General features: G+C 41.4%; 1 protein-coding gene across 2 annotated transcripts in view; it reads left to right on the top strand.

Annotated features, from left to right (window-relative positions):
* Window positions 1-23438, top strand: part of LOC112106606 (tropomodulin-2) — a 63547-nt gene that overhangs the window by 22831 nt on the left and 17278 nt on the right. For both annotated transcript variants that reach the window (XM_026648300.2, XM_029910775.1), the window contains exons 2-3: window positions 5699-5906; window positions 9846-10002. In XM_026648300.2, the coding sequence (XP_026504085.1) occupies window positions 5781-5906; window positions 9846-10002 (283 nt within the window). In that variant the 5' untranslated portion in view covers window positions 5699-5780. The remainder of the gene's footprint in view (window positions 1-5698; window positions 5907-9845; window positions 10003-23438) is intronic.

Below are 23438 nucleotides of genomic sequence, written 5' to 3' on the forward strand. Positions count from 1 at the left end.
GGGAAATTGGATTCGCTTAACATTGTTTTGCTTAAAGTAGCATTTTTGAGGAACATAACTGAGCTGCATGCAGTGCTGAAAATTTAGACTGAACCATTACTTAGCATGAGTAATGATTTTCAGCAATACAGTCAAAATAAAAGCCAAATCTAGCTCTCTGAATTCTTCTCTTTCTCCCTGGCATAATTATCCTATGACTGCCTTGACTAGGAGGGTCAGGCACATAGAAAAAAAATAAATACAATTACATGATCATTACTCACTAGAACACAATTAAAGGGTTTCACTAGAAACAAATATTTTGGGGGTTAGATCCCAAAGTAATTTTACACACCATTTTTTAAACCAGAAAAGTTATTACAAAAAATTTACAATATTTATTAACTTCTCTAATCTATTATAAGAGCTGAGAATATGTTTCTCTATTTATAAAACAAATAACATTACTCCAGAGCTAATTGAAGAAAATGTAACTACACCCACAAAAACTAAAATACTATTAGGAATTGTTCAACAGGTTACGCATTTCCAGGTAATTTAGTATCTAAAAAAACCCTGTGAAATTATGTGCCAGTTCAGGCCCTGCTTCAAGAAAGCATCTCTATTCAGAACTGCACTTTAAAGCATACGCTTAAGTCCCACTGAAGTTAAGTACATGCTTAAGTACTGTCTTTAATAGAGATGGATTTAAGGAAGTGCTGAATCGAGGCTGGTAAAAAGTGCTAGACTGATAATCTTGGAGACTAACGTGTTCTATTTACCCTTAGAACATAGGCTCTGACAATGACAGCTTCTACTGTCTTGCCAATGCACCTCAATCCTGAGGTGGACGGACAGCCTCCACTGGTGAGAGGTGGACAGGTGGAGGTGTGGTGATGGACTACAGAGAGTTGTGTTGATGGGTGGTAGGCGGTGGTGAGGTTTAATTATACTCTTGGCTGAGTCTATCAACAAAGATGCCAAATCTTCACCAAAATGAATAAGGGTCACACAATCCAGCCCAATCTGAGGTACAAATATGTACTACTCAGAATGATAAAGGCTCTGGGATCTCAGCAGTTGTAGCTGGTTTTGTTCCTCAAAGCAATCATTTCCCTAACTCTATCTGATAAAATATTCCAACCTCTGGATTACAACTCTGTCTTTCCCAGGGACATGATTAAACTCTAATGAAATCAGCCTTTAGACCACTAAATACAGTTTTAAAAAGCTGTAATCTCCGTAAAGAAGTTTTTCATCCCAAGTAATTACTGCTAGCTAGAGTGCTAGGAGTTTAATGAGTTTAACCAAAGAAACTTTTAGAAGGCTCTTTGCAATCTATGTAACAGAAGTGCTGTGAAAACAAAAAGGAGTCCTTGTGGCACGTTAGAGACTAACAAATTATTTGGGCATAAGCTTTCATGGGCTAGAACCCACTTCATCGGATGCAAGCAGTGAAAATACAGGAGCAGGTATAAATACATGAAAGGATGGGGGTTGCTTTACCAAGTGTGAGGTCAGTCTAATGAGATAAACCAATTAACAGCAGGATACCAAGGGAGGAAAAATAACTTTTGAAGTGGTAAGAGAGTGGCCCATTACAGACAGTGGATAAGAAGGTGTGAGTAACAGTAGGGAGAAATTAGTATTGTGGAAATTAAGTTTAGGTTTTGTAATGATCCAATCACTCCCAGTCTTTATTCAGACCTAATCTGATGGTATCCGGTTTGCAAATTAATTCCATTTCTGCAGCTTCACGTTGGAGTCTGTTTTTGAAGTTTTTTTGTTGAAGAATTGCCACTTTTAGGTCTGTTATTGAGTGACCAGAGAGATTGAAGTGTTCTCCTACTGGTTTTTGAATGTTATGATTCCTGATGTCAGATTTGTGTCCATTTATTCTTTTGCATAGAGACTGTCCGGTTTGGCCAATGTACATGGCAGAGGGGCATTGCTGGCACATGATGGCATATATTACATTGCTGCATCAGAACTTGACTCAACAGTGTAAATATAATATATTTGGCATGAATGCTTTAATTATCTAAAAGGTGATTTTGGTTACAATGTGAACCACTTAGCCTTTTGTAAAGCTAATGCTGAATTCAGCAGCAAAAACAAAAGAAAAAAAAAGCAAATGATTTCAGTAAACCTCTTTGGCTCTACTTTTGCATAAACTTTTCTAAAACTCACCATATGTATTAGGATTTTGATAACAAAGGAATTTTTACAACTCTGAGAACTTTGTGACAGGTCAGAAGATTACTAAACCTCCTAAAGGAACCCTAAAAATGTGTCTAGTTGTACTGTTAAAGCCAGGAATGACTTTATGATATTGGTATATTGCAATGGAAGTTGGAGTATAAAGAAAAAGTTCTCTTTCATGTGGCAGGATGATAAGGTAATTCTATTAATATTTTAACAGATTTGCCTTTATATTATTTTTTTAAATGTCCAGACCCAACATGTGATGTTTATATAATTCTGGAGTTTTCAAATCTGTAACCTATCCTATAAATTATTCTCTTCTGTCATGTGGACTATTGACTTCTATTCAGAAACTGGATCAATAGCCAAAAGAGATGTATTTAAAATGCTTATTGGGCTCATCTATTTTTCTGCCATGTACTTTTCTATTTTGGTTCTAATTCTCTCATTCAGTTTTTAGTTTAAAACTACAGGGGGAAGAGAACACTGTAAGAGTGTGATTATAATTAAATGAACTCTTTGGTTAGGATTTTGACTGAATAAAAGATAAAGGACCAGACCCTCAGGGGGCGTAAACTGGTTTCAAGTCAATGGAGTTTTACCAGTTTACAACAGAAGAGGACCTGGCCCAGAAAATTCAATGTTATAGTTGCCCTATCAATATTTCTGTACAGATCATTACTTTTTTATGTCTTAATGGGCCAAAATTGCAAAAATTGAAACTCCTGAAGTCTCTGCACCTTTGTGCATCTATATTTGTATGTGCACAAACTACAGTTGGGCACACAAATTGTGACATGCCTAAATATGCATTCACACACACAAATGTCTGTTTTGTACATGTATTCATAGTAACCGTGCACACACAAAAATCATTGTGCAAATTCTCATGTAAAATTGCACAAAGACCACAAGGTTCATCTTTATAAATCTGATGAGTAACTGTCAGTTGCCTGACCATAATTTTGAATTTTGTGCATTCAAGAATCTCAGCTGTAATCTGCACAGCTAGTATATAGTTCAGTTTGGGACGCAATAAATTCTAATAGGTATGGCAGGGACCTGGGAGCCTGGATTATGTTTTGGACTCTGCCACTAACTGCTTCATGCATCAGACATTACTGCTGTTCTGAGGAGCAAGATCGCTCCCTCTTCAGCTTTTACGCAGTATTGCGAGCCATGCTGCCAGTGCTAGAAAGAAGGGAATGAACAGAGGCAGGGAGCCACCACCTACAAATCATAGGAGAATTATCTTATTAGTTGTGGACACATGATAATAAATGACCTGGTTTTTGTTATTGATCTGCTGGGCAACAACTGAAAATTGACAACAGTCGAGTTTTAAAAACATGAGGTTCATGAAATGTTAAGGACTTACTGTGTTTGTCCCCACAGTCTGAATGTTTAGAGGTGTACATGCAGTTAAATTATTTGGAAATGATGTTTTAAATTAAAATTGGCAATTTCTCTCAGCGGGATTTCTTGTTTTGCTGAAAAGTGTGACAATTTGTAATGCAGACAGCAGAGAAGTCTAAAATAGACTAAAACCAGTGTGCCGGAAAGCTGCTTACATTACCATGAGGAGATGTGAACTGTTTCTTAAAACCTGTCAGGAACTCAGGCAGAGTGGGATGGGAAAGGTCCAAGACAGAAACTCTACAATGAAGCTGAGAATAGCTTTAGAGATAATATTGCTTCCCTTATTCCAGTGTTTCCCAGACTCGGGATGCCGCTTGTGTAGGGAAAGCCCCTGGCGGGCTGGGCCGGTTTGTTTACCTGCCGCGTCTGCAGGTCTGGCCGATCGCGGCTCCTAGTGGCCGCGGTTCGCTGCTCTGGGCCAATGGGAGTTGCTGGAAGCGGAGGTCAGTACGTCCCTCGGCCCGCGCTGCTTCCAGCAGCTCCCATTGGCCTGGAGCAGTGAACTGCGGCCAGTGGGAGCCACGATTGGCCGAACCTGAGGACGCGGCAGGTAAACAAACCGGCCTGGCCCGCCAGGGGCTTTCCTTATACAAGCGGCGTCCCAAGTTTGGGAAACACTGCCGTATTCTAACAAAGTTTCTTGTTTAGTGTTAGAAGAAAGTGAGTTTTTACCATTGTCACATGACATTCACCATATTTTCCCTTTAGCCAGGAGAACAAAGCAGATGCTTCTCTGTAGAAGCCACGTCAAACAAATTCATCTCCCAGGTGAAGGATAATCTTGGTTCTCAATTATGTGATGCCCAAAGCTTCCCTTTGATGCTGCAGATACATAGCTTCTGAGCTGCAGAAAGGATGTCCTAAATCAGTGGTTCCCAAACTGGGGTTCATAAACCCCTGGAGGTTCGCAAAATGTTACAGGGGGATCTCGGGAAAAAAATTCCCTAATGGCAGACAGAGCTGTCCCTAGGGATCCTGGGCAGCACGGAGCCAGCAGCACGGAGCCCCTGGACTTCCAAGAGCTAAGTAGATCAGACCAAGCATATCTATCACACTGAGGAGATTTAAACTTCAAGACTCCTTATAAGAAATGGAAAGGGAGGTGGATATTTTTTGCTGTTTTTAAAATTAAATATGCAGCTAGTATTGTTTTTAAAATTATTATGAAGAACAAGTTTAAGCTTTGTTGTAACATGTGTTGTTTGCCTGGACTGCTCAGGACCTGAATGCTTGTGTAGGAGGAACTCTTTGAGTTGGCTTCTTAAATACCTTCATGCTGTTTCACATCTGATACTCCTTGATGAAACATAGGAGCCTTGTCTTATAACAGGCTTATTAAAGGTGGTACAAGCTACGAAAGTGAGATCTTGGAAGAGTGTTGCCATTTTCATAATGCAATAAAAATACTGTAATGATAAATAATTAATAATAAATAGTGTGTAATAAGCATGTCATAAAAACAAATTTTATATTTCCAAGATCACTGCTTTTATAATTTGTACTCAGGTAAAGGAGAAAATCCCTGGAAATATTCATTTTTAGGAGGGGGTTCGCAAGACACGACATTTTAGTGAAAGGGGTTCACAGGTCGTTAAAGTTTGGGAACCACTGTCCTAAATTAATTCCTGTTGCTAGGATACTTGCTGCATAGGCCGGCATGGTACTGTCCCCACTCTTAGGCTACATTTGGAGCTAGGAGTGTGATTCCCAGCTCAAGTAGACATATTTGCACTCTCTCATCAAGCTAGTGTGCTAAAAACAGTAGTGTAGCTGTGGTAGCCCAGGTAGTGGTGAATGGCTGCGTGGGCTAGCCATCCAGAGTACAAGCCCACCCAGACCCCATAGGTACGTACTCCCGGGTACCCCGCAGCTACACTACTATATTTAGCATGCTAGTTTGGTGAGAGCTAGCGTGAATGTTTGCTTGAGCTGGAAACATACCCTTAGCTTCAAGTGTAGATGTAGCCTGACACTGCAGAGCCAGAGAAAATGTTTCCTTTTTTAAATTAATCCATAAACAAAATACAAATGTGACCCCCTGAGCTACAGGTGTCTAGTGTAAAAGGCGACACTGACAACCGCTTATTGTTAACAGTGAGTGGAACACCAAGAAGATTGCCTCCTGAATGGTTGAAATTTCTCAGGAAAGCATTGAGTGACGCCGTGCTGCAGGAGCCATGTCGCTGCCATTCCGAAAGGAGTTAGAAAAATATAAGAATATCAATGAAGATGAAATTCTCAGCAAACTATCGGAGGAAGAGCTGAAACAATTGGAACATGTTCTTGATGACCTTGACCCTGAGGTAGGTAATGGGACAGAAACGGGACTGATGTTTCAAAATGAAGTAAAAGAGACTGAGGCTTACTTGTATTCAAGGCACATAGAGGTGATCACGTGTTCTAAAGGATAAGGCACAAGACTAGGAACTCTCAGACCTTGGCTCTGTTCCCTGCTCTGCCACTGATGTGCTGTCTGACATTGGGCAAGTCTTTGTGCTACCCATTCTCTATTTAGGCAGTAATTTCTTCAGGACAGAGATTCTCTTACTATGTGTTTGTACAGTGCCTCGCCTAATGTGGCTTTAGTTTGGTTGGGGCTTCTAGGCACATCTATAATCAAATCATCATCATCTGTTTGTGAACATCACATTCTTTTGAACTTCTGAAATATATTGACTCTGTATTTTCAACTTACAAATTTTTTTTAAGTGGGGAAAATTTGCTTTGCCAAGACTTAACTGAGCCAAACACTAGTCATCTCCACTCAATTATACAGCAGCCATATCTCTAGAGCTCTACATTAAGAAAATATGGTAGTGTTGCAGACTTGCAAATGGCATGCACAGCATGCTTAGAAACCTGTGACCTGGAGAAAAGGTTACCTTTCACTTTAAGAAAGATGGGGCTGAGGTCACTGATATGACCGTTGCTGGGAAGCTTGCACTGTGGGTGCTTGCATAATATCAAAGCTTTCAAATTGGCCTAGGAATTTAACTATCAGTTTGCTAGTTTTCACCAAAAGAAAATATTGGTTCCAAATGTTGAACAAGATAGAATGGAATGGAACTGGAAAGTACTTTCAAGGACACTACAAATTATTCAGAGACATTCCATACTGCTAGCATTCCAGTCAACCCAGCTCCCTGGCCAGTAGCAATGATTTTATTTCCTAAACTAGCAGACCAATTCTGGTTCACATTGGAGGGAAAATAAGGATGAAAAAAAAGGTTAATCGTTTCAAGTTTCTTAGCACTCTATGTGAAGATTAGCCAGTAATGGCAATGACCAACCATATTTTCCAGTAAGTACTTTCTGTACACTCAATTTATTTACTGAATATTAGACATCTGTACTGGGATAAAAGGGGGGGGGGATGGAGAAAGAAGAGTGGAAATAGAAAAGAAAAAGAAAAGAGGGGAGAATTGGAAAGAGAAAGAGACACCAAGAAGAGTAGGTAAAGTTAGAAAGGGAGGGAGGTTAACTCTTTCCTCTACCCTTCACCTGTCCTGTTTATTTCAACTATCAGCTTTTCAGGTCAGAGACTGTACTACTCTATGTGTACAGAGTTTGCACAATGGGTCTCAGTTGGTCCCTTAGCACTTCTGTAAAAAATACAGTTAATAAGGGGTAGAAGATATTTGTCTGAGAGTACTTGAGAATGTAATTTTAAAAGTTACATCTAGTCAATACATTGCTGCACATTATTTGCCACTGAAGAATATTATGTAAAGAAATGGCTCCACTTAAAAAAAAAAGTACCCTATAGCGGAGTTTAAATTCAGAACATTATATAAACATGGCATCACTCTCTCTAAAGTTTGTGAGTAAAGGAATAGCCAGCACAGAATTGCCAAGAACAAATCATGCCAAACCAACCTAATTTCCTTCTTTGACAGGATTACTGGCCTAGTGGATAGAGGGGTAACAATAGATGTGATATATCTTGATTTCAGTCAGGCCTTTGATGCAGTCCCACATGATATTCTTATAAGCAAACAAGGGAAATACAGTCTATGTGAAATTACTATAAGGTGAGTGTACAAATGGCTGAAAGACTGTACTCAAAGAGTAGTTATCAATGGTTCACTGTCAAACTGGGATGGTGTATCTAGTGGGGTCCTGCAGTGGTCAGTCCTGGATCTGGTACTATTCAATATTTTCATTAATACTTGGATAATGGAGTGGAGCGTATGCCTCTATAAAAAATTTGTAGATGACACCAATCTGAGAGTGATTACAAACACACTGGGGGACAGGAAAAGAATTCAGAACGACCGTGACAAATTAGAGAGCTGGCCTGAAATCAACACGATGAAATTCAATAAAGACAATTAGGAAGGAAAAATCAAAGGCACAACTACAAAATGGGGAATAACTGGCTAGATCAGGGGCGGGCAAACTTTTTGGCCTGAGGGACACATCGGGTTTCCGAAATTGTATGGAGGGCAGGTTAGGGGAGGCTGTGCCTCCCCAAACAGCCAGACGTGGCCCAGCCCGTACCCCCTATCCGACCCCCCCCCCCCCCCCCTCCCCCCCAGAAGCTCCCCCCCGGGCCCCCGGCCCCATCCACCCCCCCCGTTCCCTGACAGCCCCCCCGAGACCCCTGCCCCATCCACACACCCCTGCTCCCTGACTTCTCCCAGATCCCCCGCCCCTGACTGCTCCCCGCCACCCCATCCAACCCCTCCTCTCATTCCTGACTGCCCCCTCAGAACCCCTGCCCCATCCAACCACCCCTTCTCCCTGTCCCCTGACCGCCCCTGGAACCCCTGCCCCTGACTGCCCCCCGCCGTCCCATCCAAACCCCCTCTCTTTCCTGACTGCCCCCCCGGGACCCCTGCCCCCATTCAACCCCCATGTTCCCCACCCTCTGACCGCGTCAACCCCTATCCACACCCCCACCCCCTGATCACCACCCCAAACTCCCCTGCCCTCTATCCAACCCGCCCTACTCCCTGCCCCTTTACCGTGCTGCCTGGAGCACTGGCAGCTGGCGGCGCTACAGGCGCGCCTCCCAGAGCACCAGAACAGGCAGCCGCACCACCCGGCTAGAGCCAGCCACACCACCGCAAAGCACAGAGCACCGGGTCAGGCTGGGCTCTGCAGCTGCGCTGTCCCAGGAGCTCACAGCCCCACCGCCCAGAGCACTGCACCGACGGTGGGGCAAGCGGAGGCTGCAGGGGAGGAGGAACTGCGGGGGAGAGGCCGGGGGCTAGCCTCCCCGGCCAGGAGCTCAGGGGCCGGGCAGAACAGTCCCGCGGGCCGGATGTGGCCCGCAGGCTGTAGTTTGCCCACCTCTGGGCTAGATGGTACTGCTAAAAAGGATCCGGGGTTATAGTGGATCACAAATTGAATATGAGTCAACAGTGTGATGCAGTTGTGAAAAAAGCTAATATCATTCTGAGGTGTATTAACAGGAGTGTTGTATGGTAGGACACGAGAGGTAATTGTTCCACTTTACTTGGCACTGGTGAGGCCTCTGCTGGAGTTCTGTGTCCAATTCTGGGTGCCTCACTTCAGAAAAGAAAAGATATGGATGGCTTGGCAAAAGTCCAGAGGAGAGCAACAAAAATGATAAAAGATTTAGAAAACTTGACCTATGAGGAAAGGTTAAAAAAACAGGGCATGTTTAGTCCTGAGAAAAGAAGACTCAGTTATAATTATAAGAATTATAAGTTTTCAAATATGTAAAGGGCTGTTATAAAGAGGATAGTAATCAACTGTTCTCTATGTCCACTGAAGATAAGACAAAAAGTAATGGGCTTGATCTGCAGCAAGGGAGATTTAAGTTAGATATTAGGAAAAACTTTCTAACTATAAGGATAGTTAAACTCTGGAATAGGCATCCAAGGGAAGTTGTGGAGTCCCCAGCTCTGGAGGTTTTTAAGAGCAGGTTGGACAAACACCTGTCAGGGATGGTCTAAGTTTAGTTGGTCCTGCCTCAGCGCAGTAGTCTGGACTTGATGGCTTCTCGAGATCCCTTCCGGCCCTACATTTTTGTGATTCCCTGATTCTATGAAATGCTACATACCCAAAGCTTCCTCATCAGGGGCCAGATTCTCAGCTAGTGTAAATCGGCATAGCTCAAATGATGTCAGTGAAGCTATGACAATTTATGCGATCTGAAAATCTGGCCACCGGTGTCTGTGTTTTATGCTGTCATGAGACTTGAGGACTTCTTGAGGTCCCTCCCAGACCAACGTTTTTATGATTCTGTATCTGCATCTCATATATTTTGGTAGAATGCACTTCTGCCGGCGGGCTTCCGACAAAAAGACCAGACCAGTAAAGCTGCCACAGGCCCTTTCGACAGAGATCGACTCCTTTCATACTTGGAGAAGCAAGCACTGGAACACAAAGACAGGGAAGACTTTGTGCCCTTTACAGGGGAGAAGAAAGGTAATGGTTCACCCCCACCAGTGCCTGCACTAAGGTGGTATTTGAACATATTAATTACCAGCTGTGGGGCCTCTCAGGGAAATTAACCAGGGGGAGGTGGATGGAGGCCAAATCATAGGCTTTAAATTTAGAGCCAAAAATACTTTTTAAAGCAAACCTAATAAAACGCTAGTTTTATCTGTGATCTAGTGTCCTTCCCACAAGACCAGGAGCCAACAGCTCTGGAGTTCTAATCCCAGTTCTTATAGCAACTCCCTCTGTGGGCTTGGGGAAGAAGGTGTCAGTCCAGCCAGGTGCTGGGCACTGTGCCCCCAATTCAGGAAACCACTGAAGCACTCCCATTGACTTCACCGGGTCTAGTCATGTGCTCACAGTTAAGCATGTGCTAGAATATTATTATGGATCAGACCCTTAAATAGACACTGTCAACTCAAATATCACACTCCTTTCTGAATAATTGTTACCTCCTATTGCTATAAGTAACACCTAAGATCACCGTAAACGAAAGAGATTAGAGCAAACAATTATTTTTCCAGTTGCTTTCTTTGTACATTTGACAGCACTATTCACACATTCAGTTTCATCATTCCTCCTATTTTTATAGGGGTTTGCCATATAGCCACAGAGAAGAGAAAAATATTTTAAAACACAGGAAAGAGTGATTGTAAAACCCCAAACATTGGCAAGGTGACTTAGGCAGGAGTGGCAACTACTTTTAATTCACTCCTTAAACAGCTGACTAGATTTCAAGTATACTGTGTCCCTTTAACATCACTGCCTCATTTTCCTCATCTGTACATTGAAAATAATATTAACACTTGCCTAAGGCCTCCTATCAGCAAGGTACTTAAGCATGTGCCTAACTCTGAGCATGTGAGTAGTTCCATTTATTTCAAAGCAGCATGCTTAAAGTTAGGCATATGCTTAAATACCTGGCCAACTCAATGACTAAATGATTAACAACCTACTCTGACCCCCAAGAAAGTAAATGGCAAAATTATTGATTTTAATGGGACCAAGATTGGGCTCTAATTACTGTTTACAAAAGTGCTTGGAAGATATAAAATGCTTAGGGTGACCAGATGTCCCAATTTTATAGGGACAGTCCTGATATGTCTTATATAGGTGCCTATTACCCCCCACCCCCGTTCCGATTTTTCACACTTGCTGTCTGGTCACCCTAAAAGTGCTATTTGTATGCTAAGTGTTGTTACTATTACTACATTTCATTTTCCTCCTTTAAAAAAAAAATCATAAAAAAATCTTTTCAAAGAGCGATGACACCTAGATCTCTCTAACTGAAGCATTATTTTAGATGATTGCACATTGTCGTCCCTATTTTCTTCCCCAGCACCTTATCCAGTTTTTAATTTTAATGACATAAGGCCTGATCCTAAGCTCATTGAAGTCAATGGGATACTTACCATTGACTTCACTAGGTCAGAATTGGGCACATATTGTTTAGAAAGGAAAAACCAGTCTATCTGAGCAGGGATTTATTACTAACCCCTCCTCTTGTGTGACCTCTTATGCAGAATCGGTTAATATCATGTTAAACGGCTACAGATTTCCTTTCTACTATTGACTAATGATTCTTCTTATGAGGCCTGTGCATGGATTTAAAAAAACAAAAACAAAAAAACTTGATCTGATTTTTAAACAATTATAAATCGTATTTTTAATTTAAATATATTTTTCTTTTAAAAAATAATCCTATTTAAAATTTAATTTGAAATTATGGCAACCTATGTTAAGCTATACATTTACCATAATCTATTAAAATTATTTAAATTAAATAAAAATAATATTAAGCAGTAAATGCTAGCTGCTAAAATTTTAAAGCAAGTCAAATTGTTGAACTGGAGAAAGTCACTGACTAAGCACTTGGAACTAGAGTCTGCTGAAGTGCTAAACCAGAGCTTTTGACACTAGTAGCCTCTTCTGTAGAGGTGCAGAGAGAATATTTACTTCATTTCAGATTATTCAGCAAATTCATGGCAATAACTAGCTCCAAGTTGAGAAACAGATTGGGAGCTAAAAAAGCAGGAAAGCTTATTTTCCTCATCCAATCTATAAATAAAAACTAGGTATGAAAGGACAAGATCTACTAGTTCTAAAATCTTGAAGGATATGGTGACTAGAAACAATCAGTTCAATTCACTAACTACAGATGATACATCCTTTATTTAATAAAGCAGTTAGTTTTAAATACAAAATGTATTTTGATAAACTTTTTTCTAATGTATCCAGCACATTTAAGGTAGTATTATTTAACTAATAAAATAATTTTAAAATGTTGTTTTTGTGTATTTTTAACTGAATTCCAATTTACATCCATCTAAAGTTTGACACAAATCACAAGTAAAAAATAATCTATTAAACAATATATAATTCATAATTTTCTAACATAAAAAGTGTAAAAAATTAAGAATCTGAATAAATGTGTTAAGCTAGATAGTTGCTTAAATAAATGTATGTATATACTGCATATCATTCTGGTTAGCAAGAAGTAATAAATTCAGTGTAAAGGCTACATTTAGTTACAAATGAATATATTTTAATCAATGAGAATCAATCTTTCTTTAGGAAAGTAACTAAAAGGTACAAATGCAAAACATGATTAAAATTGATACTTTAAATCAAGTTTCCTGCTTGCTGATTTGAATCATGATTTAAGTTGGTGATTTAAATCACTCTGCTTTAAATCAATCCACCCTGGGCATGTGCATATTAGACTCATAGACTTTAAGGTCAGAAGTGACCATTATGATCTTCTAGTCTGACCTCCTGCACAACGCAGGCCACAGAATCTCACCCACCCATTCCTGTAACAACCCCCTGACCTATGTCTGAGCTATTGAAGTCCTCAACTTGTGGTTTAAAGACTTCAAGGTGCAGAGAATCCTCCAGCAAGTGACCTGTGCCCCACGCTGCAGAGGAAGGTGAAAACCCCCCAGGGCCTCTGCCAGTCTGCCTGGAGGAAAATTGCTTCCCGACCCCAGATATGGCGATCAGATAAACCCTGAGCATGTGGGCAAGACTCACCAGCCAGACACCCAGGAAAGAATTCTTTGTAGTAACTCAGATCCCACCCTATCTAGTGTCCCATCACAGGCCATTGGGCATATTTACCACTAATAGTCAAAGATCAATTAATTGCCAAAATTAGGCTATCCCATCATGCCATCCCTTCCATAAACTTATCAAGCTTAGTCTTGAAGCCAGATATGCCTTTTGCCTCCACTGCTCTGTCACAGTCATGTCTGATTTTTAATGATTAGTTAGTGTTAGAGGTAAGATTTGTTTCTTTTTTGTCCTGTCTACATTAGAGAATTTGAACTTCCGCTGCTTGGATCCCCTCGCAGACCTGACACACACAACACACAAAATTGCTACCCATGAGGCGCAGGATTTCACACTGCCCTCGGGATTGCACTTGTTCTGTGTAAGGCTAATCATTGCATTGTCCATCACTGTGTCACTCTGCAATGTGATATTGGGTAGTTATTCATCTTTAGGTTTTCTTTGGATACTCTTAAAAACACACAATTCTTCAACATGTCCTGGTTGTATTAACCCTGGTTATTAATTTACAGCTTCTGTGATTTAGTAACATCACTGTTCCACAAACCACAAATAACTGTACTTCTCACCTATCCCTCAGCATAGAATCAGCTCAGCCTCCCTTGCACCCAAAGCTGCTGTTATCTTAGTTATTTAGTGTAAAGTAAGTACATCACAAATGCTGATTCAGGGGGTTATTAGAATATAGTTATACCAGTGTTTTTATGCTAAAGCAATTATTCCCTTGATTTCTCTTGTGTGTGTCCCTCATTTGGGCTCTTTGTCCCAGATTAAGTCCCCAGTGTGAGCCTTAGCAGATTAAAACATATGAAAAGAAACCTCATGGCCACTGCATTATGTAACTATTTGGCAATTATCTAAACAGGGAACTCTGCTCTACTCTCATAGAAGTTGGTGGCCAAATCCCTTGAAAATATCTATGCCTTCCTTTATTAAGACTGACTATATTCCTATATTATTTTAAGATTTATCTATCTAACTAGGTCAATAATGACAATTATGTCCCATTCAGCACCATAGCGTCCGAGAACTTGGTGGTTTGTCCACCAATTTGTGTGCTGGTTTTAGTGCATGACTTCAGGAAAGAATCTGCCAACTTTAAGCCTGGCATTCCCTCATGCTGGGACTGCTGGAGCCTGTGTGTGCTGTCATCTGACTGAAGTGCATGTCTTAACAGGAGCATTCCATAGAGGTTGTTTTCACACACACAAAATCCTGGCCTCACTGAAGTAAATGAGAGTTTAGCCACTGACTTCAGTGTAGCCAGAATTTCGTCCTGTGTTCGCTGCCTTATTTTGTTGTCCTCCTTCCCTCTCTGCTACATACAGGGTGAGATACGGCACGTTGTAATTTGAATCCAATAAAATGTTACTGAGACACCCGTCTACCACATAAACAAGTACTGTGGGCTTTCTACAAGCTGTAAAATGAGTCTTCTAATGTGATGCTGATCAAATCTGATGAATGTTGTGTAAGGACCAGGAGCAAGTAGGGCTGGCTGTAGATCTTAGCACCAGCGTTCCTAGTCTCAAACTTATTTAGCTTGGCAAAACTCATTGAATAAGTAACTATGGCATGATTGTTTTGAAAGATTAATGGCTAGATTCTCAATTACATTACGGGCTTATCTACATTGGGAAATTGACTGGAATAGCTATTGCTGTAAACTATTCTGAATGGCTGTTCCAGGATAGCTTCCCAGGGGGACACTCTATTCTGGAATAAAAGTCACAAGCCCTAAGGCCCCTTTAAACTCTACGGCCAACATAAAGGGGCTGGAAAGTGGGTGTGCATATAATTTAGACCCACTTTCTGGCCCCTTTACACTGCTGGAGCAGTATAAAGAGGCATTAGTGAAAATGAGAATCAGGCCCTACAATTTCATCTTAATTTTAAGGCTACCCGGTTAATTAAAAATTAAGATCTTGGGTCTCCGGTTCTGGAAAATTAGAAACGGAAAGCACAGAAGCCAATATGCCATCCCGCACAATTCCCCTTTGAGGGATGTCTGTATGTCAGTGGGATTCAAGTGCATCAAGCTTTGTTTAAGGTTTTGTCACTATTTTGCACTTTGCTATTTGTCTTCCACTAGGAAATATATTCTTTCAAGATTAACCTTTGGAGGAAGCATTCCACTTGCTAAGTGACATTTCTACATGTTGCTATGGGCGTTATGCAAAGCTTACCCTGCCATGGAAGGTCTGTGGCAAGCTGAAAAGAAAAAGGAGATGTATTTTAAAATCCAGCTCCTCCCCCTTCTCCTCGAAGAGTTTGTGGTCCATCATTTTTCCTTATCCAGTGTTTCTGCCTTCTTTTGTTAGCTTTTCATCAGGGAGTTCTTGACAAAGAAGCATCCAGCATCAACCAGATGGCTGAAAGATGAAATTTAGTTGCCTGCATTAGTTCTTATATGTTTAACATTGCCATAAGGTTTTGATTATGTTACACAACAAGCCAAAACAAATTCCAAAGCTAATGGGGAGACATTCAGAGGAGTCAGAACACAGGAAGTATTAAACACTAGCTCAGAGGGGACTTAAGGGTATGGAGAGTTGCCTTGTAGCTTATTGTAATCATGTTATGTGGGACTTGCAGTATTTGGCAAAAACAACAGAGCATATGGCTTGCATTATAGTTTTGGGCCTCTGCCATAGGTTAGCTTGTTAACTCGCTACATTAATTGCTTTAAGGAACTAAAGGTTCAATCCTGTAAAATGTTGAGTGCTCTGCACCCAGTTCAGCAAAGCACTTAAGCATGTGCTTAATTTTAAGCATGTGAGTAATCTCATTGATTTGAATGGGATTGCTCATGTTCATAAAGTTAAGCGCATGCTTAAGTGCTTTACTGGATAAGGGTCCAAGTATTCAGCACCTTTGAGGATTGCACCCTAGATGGCCAAGAATTCAGTTGCCACAGAGACCACATCTCCGCATATGCCCCATGATAGCAGTTATCATTGTCCAAATGGTATTGGTTGTCTGTCCCCAGATTTGAGCCTGAAGAGTGTAGAAAATGGGCATTGCTTTTATAGGTTCCTCATTTTTGGAATTTGCTCCCACTTGCAGGCTGCCAAAGCAGAGGTTTGGTGACTTTCAAGAGCTGATGTGAAACACACCTTTTTAGTCTGGCCGTCTCACTAGCAGGGGGTTCATTATTGTTGAGCAGCAGTGAGATGGTGGGAGATACGTCTGATTTTTATAGCCACAGGGAATGGCAATCCGTAATGTTTACTTTGTGGGTTTTTGGATTAGCTCTTATCTGTAACAGATGCTCTAGCAATTCTTATATAAGAGGCAATAAACTCCAGTTCAGGAGATACGCCTATTGACCCACTGCATTATACACCTCTACCGCGATATAACGCGACCCGATATAACATAAATTCAGATATAACGCGGTAAAGCAGTGCTCCGGGAGGGCGGGGCTGCGCACTCTGGTGGATCAAAGCAAGTTCAATATAACACGGTTTCACCTATAACGCAGTAAGATTTTTTGGCTCCCGAGGACAGCGTTATATCGGGGTAGAGGTGTATAAATACAGCTGGATCAATTGTCAGCCACGTTTGTACAATTATGGGGCCTGTCCCTGCATCACTTGTAAGTTAATGAGAGTTTGGTGCACAGGAAAAGCAGGATTAAGTCCCAAAATGTTAAACACTGACGATGATACTACATAGGCTCAATCATATTAAAAAGGAATCCTTTGGGAGGACACAGGAATGAGACTATGTAGGCGCCGTATTGTGGCTAAAATTGAACAGGTTTCGGGGATGGAAAGGACGATCCTGTGGCTCAGACATTTGACTGGCAATCAAGTAACCTGGGTTCAGTTCTTGGCTCTGCCACAGACTGCACAAGTCATGTCATCTTTCTTCCCCCCCCCCCCCCCCCATTTCCTGTATCTAAAAGAAGTACAATAATCCTACCTTTCTCTCTGCCTTTGTTTAGACTACAAACTCCTCACGGCAGGGGCTCTCTCTTACTAGGTGTATGTACAATACCTAGCCTGTTGGAGCCCCGACCTTACTTGAGGTCTCTCGGTGCTACGAGAATACAGGTTTATTTATTATTAACAACATTTCCCCTTCTGCTTCCCTTGCAGAGGTTGCCCCTATGTGACACTAACAAACAGTAACTGAAAAATAACCCAGTTATTAAACATTTTAAGATATGACCATTCAAATTTAGACTGTAAGTAGTAAAAGTTGGGTACATCCTTGCTTGCATTCAGTACTGCTGTTTCCAGTCAGTCCTGCAGCATTATCCTTGTTTTCTATAATATCTCCTGTCCTTGCCAAACAATTTCATGTTGGGTCTGATCCAGCTCCCATCAAAGTCAGTGGAAAGACTCCAATGGATCAGACCCAGGAGGACAAGTGCTGGGAAGGGAAGGGGAAATCCACGCTCTCTGTATGTGACTAAATGTGAACATTTTTCAATCAGCTGAAAAACAAAAGAAAAAAGGAGGAAAATAATGACTAAACAAGAGCTTTTTTCACTGAGCTGTTGTCATCAGCCCCCCTACCCCCAAGAAGAGACCATCGATCTTTTATGTACTCATAGTGCCAAGAATACTGTCAGTGTTCAGCAATAAAAATGACAGTCATTTTCAGAATGAATATGGGCATTTTTCCCCAACCCTTTACTACAGTAGGTGCTTTTCTGATAATGGATTCACGTTTAAGGGTTATATAGCCTTCGGGAGGAGAAACCTAACTAAAATATCAAACAGCTGATAAGAGTGAAAAGTTTAAGTATTTTAATAGGAGATTCTGGCTGGTGGAAGGTTTTGTTTGGAAAGACTTTTATTTATTTTGTTTTGGGATGATAAACAAAAGTCAGTTTTTACTCTCCAAAACTAAAATACTGTTGGCTGCTTTGCCTGAAATGTTGTCAGCTTCTTCAGGCTTTTTGGAGCTTTAAGACCTATGTCTGGTGTTGACTGTAACCTCTAGCATAGACTCCCTTACAATATTGTTAGTGGTGAAGCCTATAGTTAGGGTTGCCCAACACTTTCCATTATAAGACCCTGTTTTCAGTTACTTATAACTTTGCCAAATTTAAACTGTTCAGGCTGAAATTTCCATGCTGAGTGTCTACTCCAGGCTGATTTTTTTTTTGAAAGTTTCAGCTAAAGTGGTCTAGCTGTTGCCAAGAACAAAATTGGGAGAAGGGGGGAGACATTATTTTGTCGATCCAAAGTAAATTTTTCCAGCCGTTTAGTTGAGTTTCCATGTTTTAGACCAGGGATTTAAAATTGTATGGTGAATGTCACCCTGGTGTCAGGGCTGAGCCTTTTGTGATTCCCATGAAAATTTGCCTGAGTTATAAGCCTCTGAAAATCTTAGTTTGCACATGCTCAGTAGAGACGTGGTAGAGTCTGGCAGCTAAATTCTCCATATGACTTTCCCTTTCCTCTTGCTCTGCCATGCTCGTCTCCTTCAACCTCAGAGACGGCTTCTGCCTATTTGACTGCCTCACCCACTGAGGCAGACTAATATTGCCGTACTCAGATCTGAGGTCCCATGGGAAGGGCCCTTAAGAACTGTTCCAGGATGACTTGGTCCATCATTTTCTCTACTGACCTAGTCTCGGGGCCTAGCCAGGAGCCACAAGGTCCCATAATCTTTGAGCCACTACCCATTGTTGTTCCTACCAGGGAAATGGTTCAACCCAAAACTGGATTCTACATGTCTTTGGAGTCAGTCTCAGTTTATCTAAAAGGCAGCCTTCAACACAAGCTAGGTGCCCACCTGCTTGTCGCTTACTGCTCAGTAGGCTTCCTGTGTTTCGCCCATCAGGAAGGTGCTGTGTTCATTCTTCCCCTGCTGCACTTGTCATTCTTTCAAAGATACAGAGAAAGGCCTCCGGGTCATCACCTGGCCCCAGCTTCACAAGACCAGTTACCAGCCAGACTGAGCTTCCCTCTCCATCACCAACCACATTTCCCTAAGTCCCTTGGCCCAGCTGCTTCTGCAGCCACTCCTGTTGCTGGAAGTGGGCCTCTTACCACTGCTGTTGAGTGGCAAATTGTACCTTTTGTTGCTTTTGCAGACTGCCCATCAACTGCAGGACTATAGCTTGAATCTGCCGCTATAACACAGTTGTCTGCTGCTACTGTTGCACCATCACCAATAAGCTGATCACCTCCTCCATCTTCTTAATTACCCAAGCTAGATGGGGTCAGTCAATCCTTGAGGCTTCACTTTTCGCCTTTCTTTTTTTCTTGGCACCAGCAATCCTCTTCACTCTTCCCCTGTATCAGGGACTGATTGCAGTGCCTGCGTTCTCCACCACATATAACGTGGCAGGGCTTCTCCCAAGCTCTCAAAGACACAGTGCAGCACCCACAGTCCCTTTGAGGCATGTTTCCTGTCCAGACTTAAACAAAACTGCTTCCCCTCCCAGAGGATTCTGGTAGCGATAGTGGTAGTGTTCGGTGATGCTGCTACTGCTTCATCAGCCAGTGCTGACTCACTGGGTCGCTCTCTGACCCTTTATAGACTCAGATGCAGCTCCCCCTCCTTAACTGGCCCAATTGGAAGCACTTGCTCTGGCACAGCAGAGCTGGACCTACTTCAATTACAGGGGCCAGCCAGCCACACTGTGACAGCAACTTTGAAGACTATGAGAACTTTTGAGTGCTTGAGTTTGCACAGTTAACGATCTTTTAATATAAGATTGTCGTGGGGTTTTTCGTATGTTTATTTGTTTTGTTTGGGATAAAATCTGATATAGGGTAAGTAGTCCCTGATGGAAAGGTGTATTAATGTGACAGGAGTTATACTAGACTGTTTTTATATTACTAGTTTTCAGCTTTCAACTGAATTGAGCCTGGCCAGTTTTCTTGTTTATAACTCAGTGTATTGCTGGTAAGAATTCATTTAATTACATTTTAAATAGAGTATTTTTAGAGAGGAATTTAAGTAAACATCAAAAGGAAAGAATACTTTACTTTAGATGGAAAATGTGAATCTTGTGTGTAATTTATGTAAGGCAGAGTTCCAAGATTATTGAATTTCACATCAAAGGTCACTCAAGCATTCTGTAATCAAGAATAAATAGGACTTCATTTTTTCAGTGATTCATCGAATATAAGAAGTAATAACCAGAAAAATTTAAAGCAAGAGAACAAAAAAGACTCAGGCTGCAATCTGAGAATTACATATGCCTGATAAACGCTTTTTATATATATAAATATACACACACACATATACATACACACAAGCTGCATGGAAAAAATATGAACCAAAACTCCCATTTGTATTTCACACTCTACTCTTTTCATCAGTATGGATTTCTCACTGTGCAACAGGACATTTGGCCTACAGTAAGTGGGGCAGTACACAGATCCAGAAGTGTGTAGAGAGGCACAAAAATCAAATGCACATTTTGTCTAGGTTATACAAAAGCTGAGTGTGCAGTAAGCAATTCAAAAGATTATTTCATCAGCATTTTATCAATATAGGACTCTGGAATGGCAGCTCTGACCTACTCTGTAGGTCCTTATTGTTGAACATAGTTATGGCAATGATTCCTCCTTATGCTGTTGGAATGTGGCTGAGAGGTTGAGAAGTGTTGCTAGGACCTATGCAGCTGGACAACTGGGACAGCCATTTCTGGAGTCTAGGGGCTCTATAGTCCCTCTGATGGGGGATATGAGGAGACCAGGCAAGAAGATATAGACAATATTGTCAACATTTGTCAGCCCTGCTATCCTTGTTTGGGATTTCATTTCTGGAGTTTAGGGCATTGTCTGGCTAGTTCATGCTGCTCAGTGCAAGGTCAGTAGCCTACTGGTATCACCATCATGGATGAAGACAGGTCAGGTCACCTCAAGGTCTTTCATCTACCTAACGTCAATGGCTGTCATGTTTCTTTAAGGAAACATACTCAACAGCCAATGGCCCACTCTACTGACAGTTTACTTAGATATTCTGATTACTTTTGGTCCTCTACCATTGAAAATGTGGGTTTGCTCCTTCTAGGTCATCCCGGAGCACAGATGATTCAAGACAGATGGGTGCATGATGACAACCAGACACTAAGTTTTATCAGCTATAGCCTAGGGGGATTTAAATCTTATGGTATGGCTAGGAGCATTTGCTTTTTCTTCACCATAGCATCTGCAAATCACATCTATCAGCACAGTTCTGAGTTGTGGATAGTCTGACAAATGTAACCTGCCTTCATTTGGAAACAGAGTTAAGTATTTCTTGCTGCAAGTTTTCTATGTACTACACACACAACACTTGCACTTGACTGTTTTCTTTGATATTGCTGGGATGTCTCTGAATCATGTCATCTGTAAAATGAGGATACTTACCTACTTCACAGGAATGTACTAACGGTGAAATACATTTATGCCTATAAAGTGCTCCGAGATCCTTGGGTAGAATGTGCGACAGAAACAGAAAGTATTATTTTATCAGTCACTTGTCAGCTGGCATTTTAAGCAATTCTTCTTGTAGAACAGAGATTTTTTGTAATAAGAAGATGCCTTTAAAGAATGGAAGAGTTTGTGGGCAAGAAGGGAAGTAAACTTCTGGGCCAGTCATCCTTGACAGTATGTCTTCAATTTTCATTTCAAGAGTTTCTGAGCCCATTCAGTCTTTAAATTCATTGATGGAGGCTGACAGTACTGAGATTGGTGCAGACTTGCTGGAAGAGATAAATGAACTGGGTATTATCTGCCTAAAAATGCTAATCAGGACCATCATGGAAAAAGATTTAAGCCACAGAGGCATGGAGCTATTGAAAAGCAAAAGACACAGGAATGTGTAATTGAAAGGAGCAATATCAGAAGAACATTCATTTATAGTGACAAAATGGCATCACTGAGACAAATGAAAATAAAGCTGTTTCGGAGCAGTGTCAGAAAGGCCCAGGATGTACTCCAAGCATTTGATTTACAGTGTCAAAACTTACAGAAAATAAGACAATTTAGAACTGACAATGGACCAAATCCACCTCTATCCAAAGGTCATTGCAGTCTCAATACAAAGGGATTATCAAAAGCCTGATAGAAATTTAGTTGTTTAGGACTAAGGCACAAAGGGAACTGCTCAGCTGTATTTCTGCTATATGAGTCTAAAAGCATTATGGACAGTAACAAATTGGGAATCACTGATTTATCAGATTGATGGGTATTATCCAGTGCAGTTACTCCACTGCTTACAAATGACAGTTGTCTGTTTTCAAAATTTAAATGAGTATAGTAGTGAACACAACATAAGCTGGTGGCTTGGCTTTTAATGTTGTCCAGTTCCTCATGAAAGTGAGCTAGATTCTCCTCTGATGCAGCTGTCATAGACTGGAAGTACCATAGAGATTGATGATCTTGGCCTTTGAGAAAAGCTACATGGAAACACCTGCTAATGCCCATATAAGAGTAGTGTACAGTGGGGGGAAGAATTGAAAGGGTCTAGGATAGGTTGTACAAGGGTCTGTGGCAGGGAAACTACTTGGTCCTTTGGGGACATGTGGTTAAATCTAGCTCAGCTTCCCCAGCCTTGCACAGGTGGTCATGGGAAGACTGATCATATGATTGGCTGATGAGACAGAGGGGGCAGAATGTCTTTGGGAAAGTTGGAAATTACACAGAGGCAGTTGGGGAATTGAATCCTCCTTCCCCCGGTACCTGTGTGATAAGCTCAAATAATGGCTGTAGCTTATGGGGAGAAGTAGCAAATACATCTGCTTCACTCCTAGTTTTGTGCCCTGTGGTCCTGGGATCAGCATATGGGCCTTGGGAAATGTCCTTTTCAATGAATATCACAGAGTGCTGGATTAAATAAGAAATCCACAGGGCTACTGAAGGAGGAAGTGCAGTCCCTAAGAATGGTTTCACAGCTTATGTGCCCTTGAACAGGCTTCTGTTGAGTGGAAGGTTCCTGCAGAGGGATTTTTTGAATTGCTTTCAATTCCTCAGAAAGCACTGTCCTTAAACAGACCCACATCTGCCTGGGATTAGCACTCAGCCTGGTTCTACACCCATACAAATAAATGCCCAATGGTGAGTACTTGAAAATCCCAACCACTGACACTGAAGGATATCAATTTTATCGATAGCAGTTTTTATCCTATTCGAAATGATAATGCAAAACACTTTTCCAGGTACAGATAGAAGTGTCACCTCTTGTAGCTGACTGGGCCATGGGTGGTCATGCCTAGTGATGGAAGCAAGAGTTCAGCCTACCAGTTAGAGCTGGGTCCAAGATGGGTAGAGTCCAGGAAACAAGTCAAGGGTCAGTACGAGAGAGACAGAAGCCAAATGACAGAGCCAGAGGGTAAACCAGAGCCATAAGGCAGAGGGGGAACCGTGGATCAAAACTGGAAGTCTGAAGCCAGA

This window comes from Terrapene carolina, unplaced genomic scaffold (genome assembly GCF_002925995.2).
Source record: "Terrapene carolina triunguis isolate 2854851 unplaced genomic scaffold, T_m_triunguis-2.0 Scaffold67, whole genome shotgun sequence".
NCBI classification, from domain to species: Eukaryota; Metazoa; Chordata; order Testudines; family Emydidae; genus Terrapene; species Terrapene triunguis.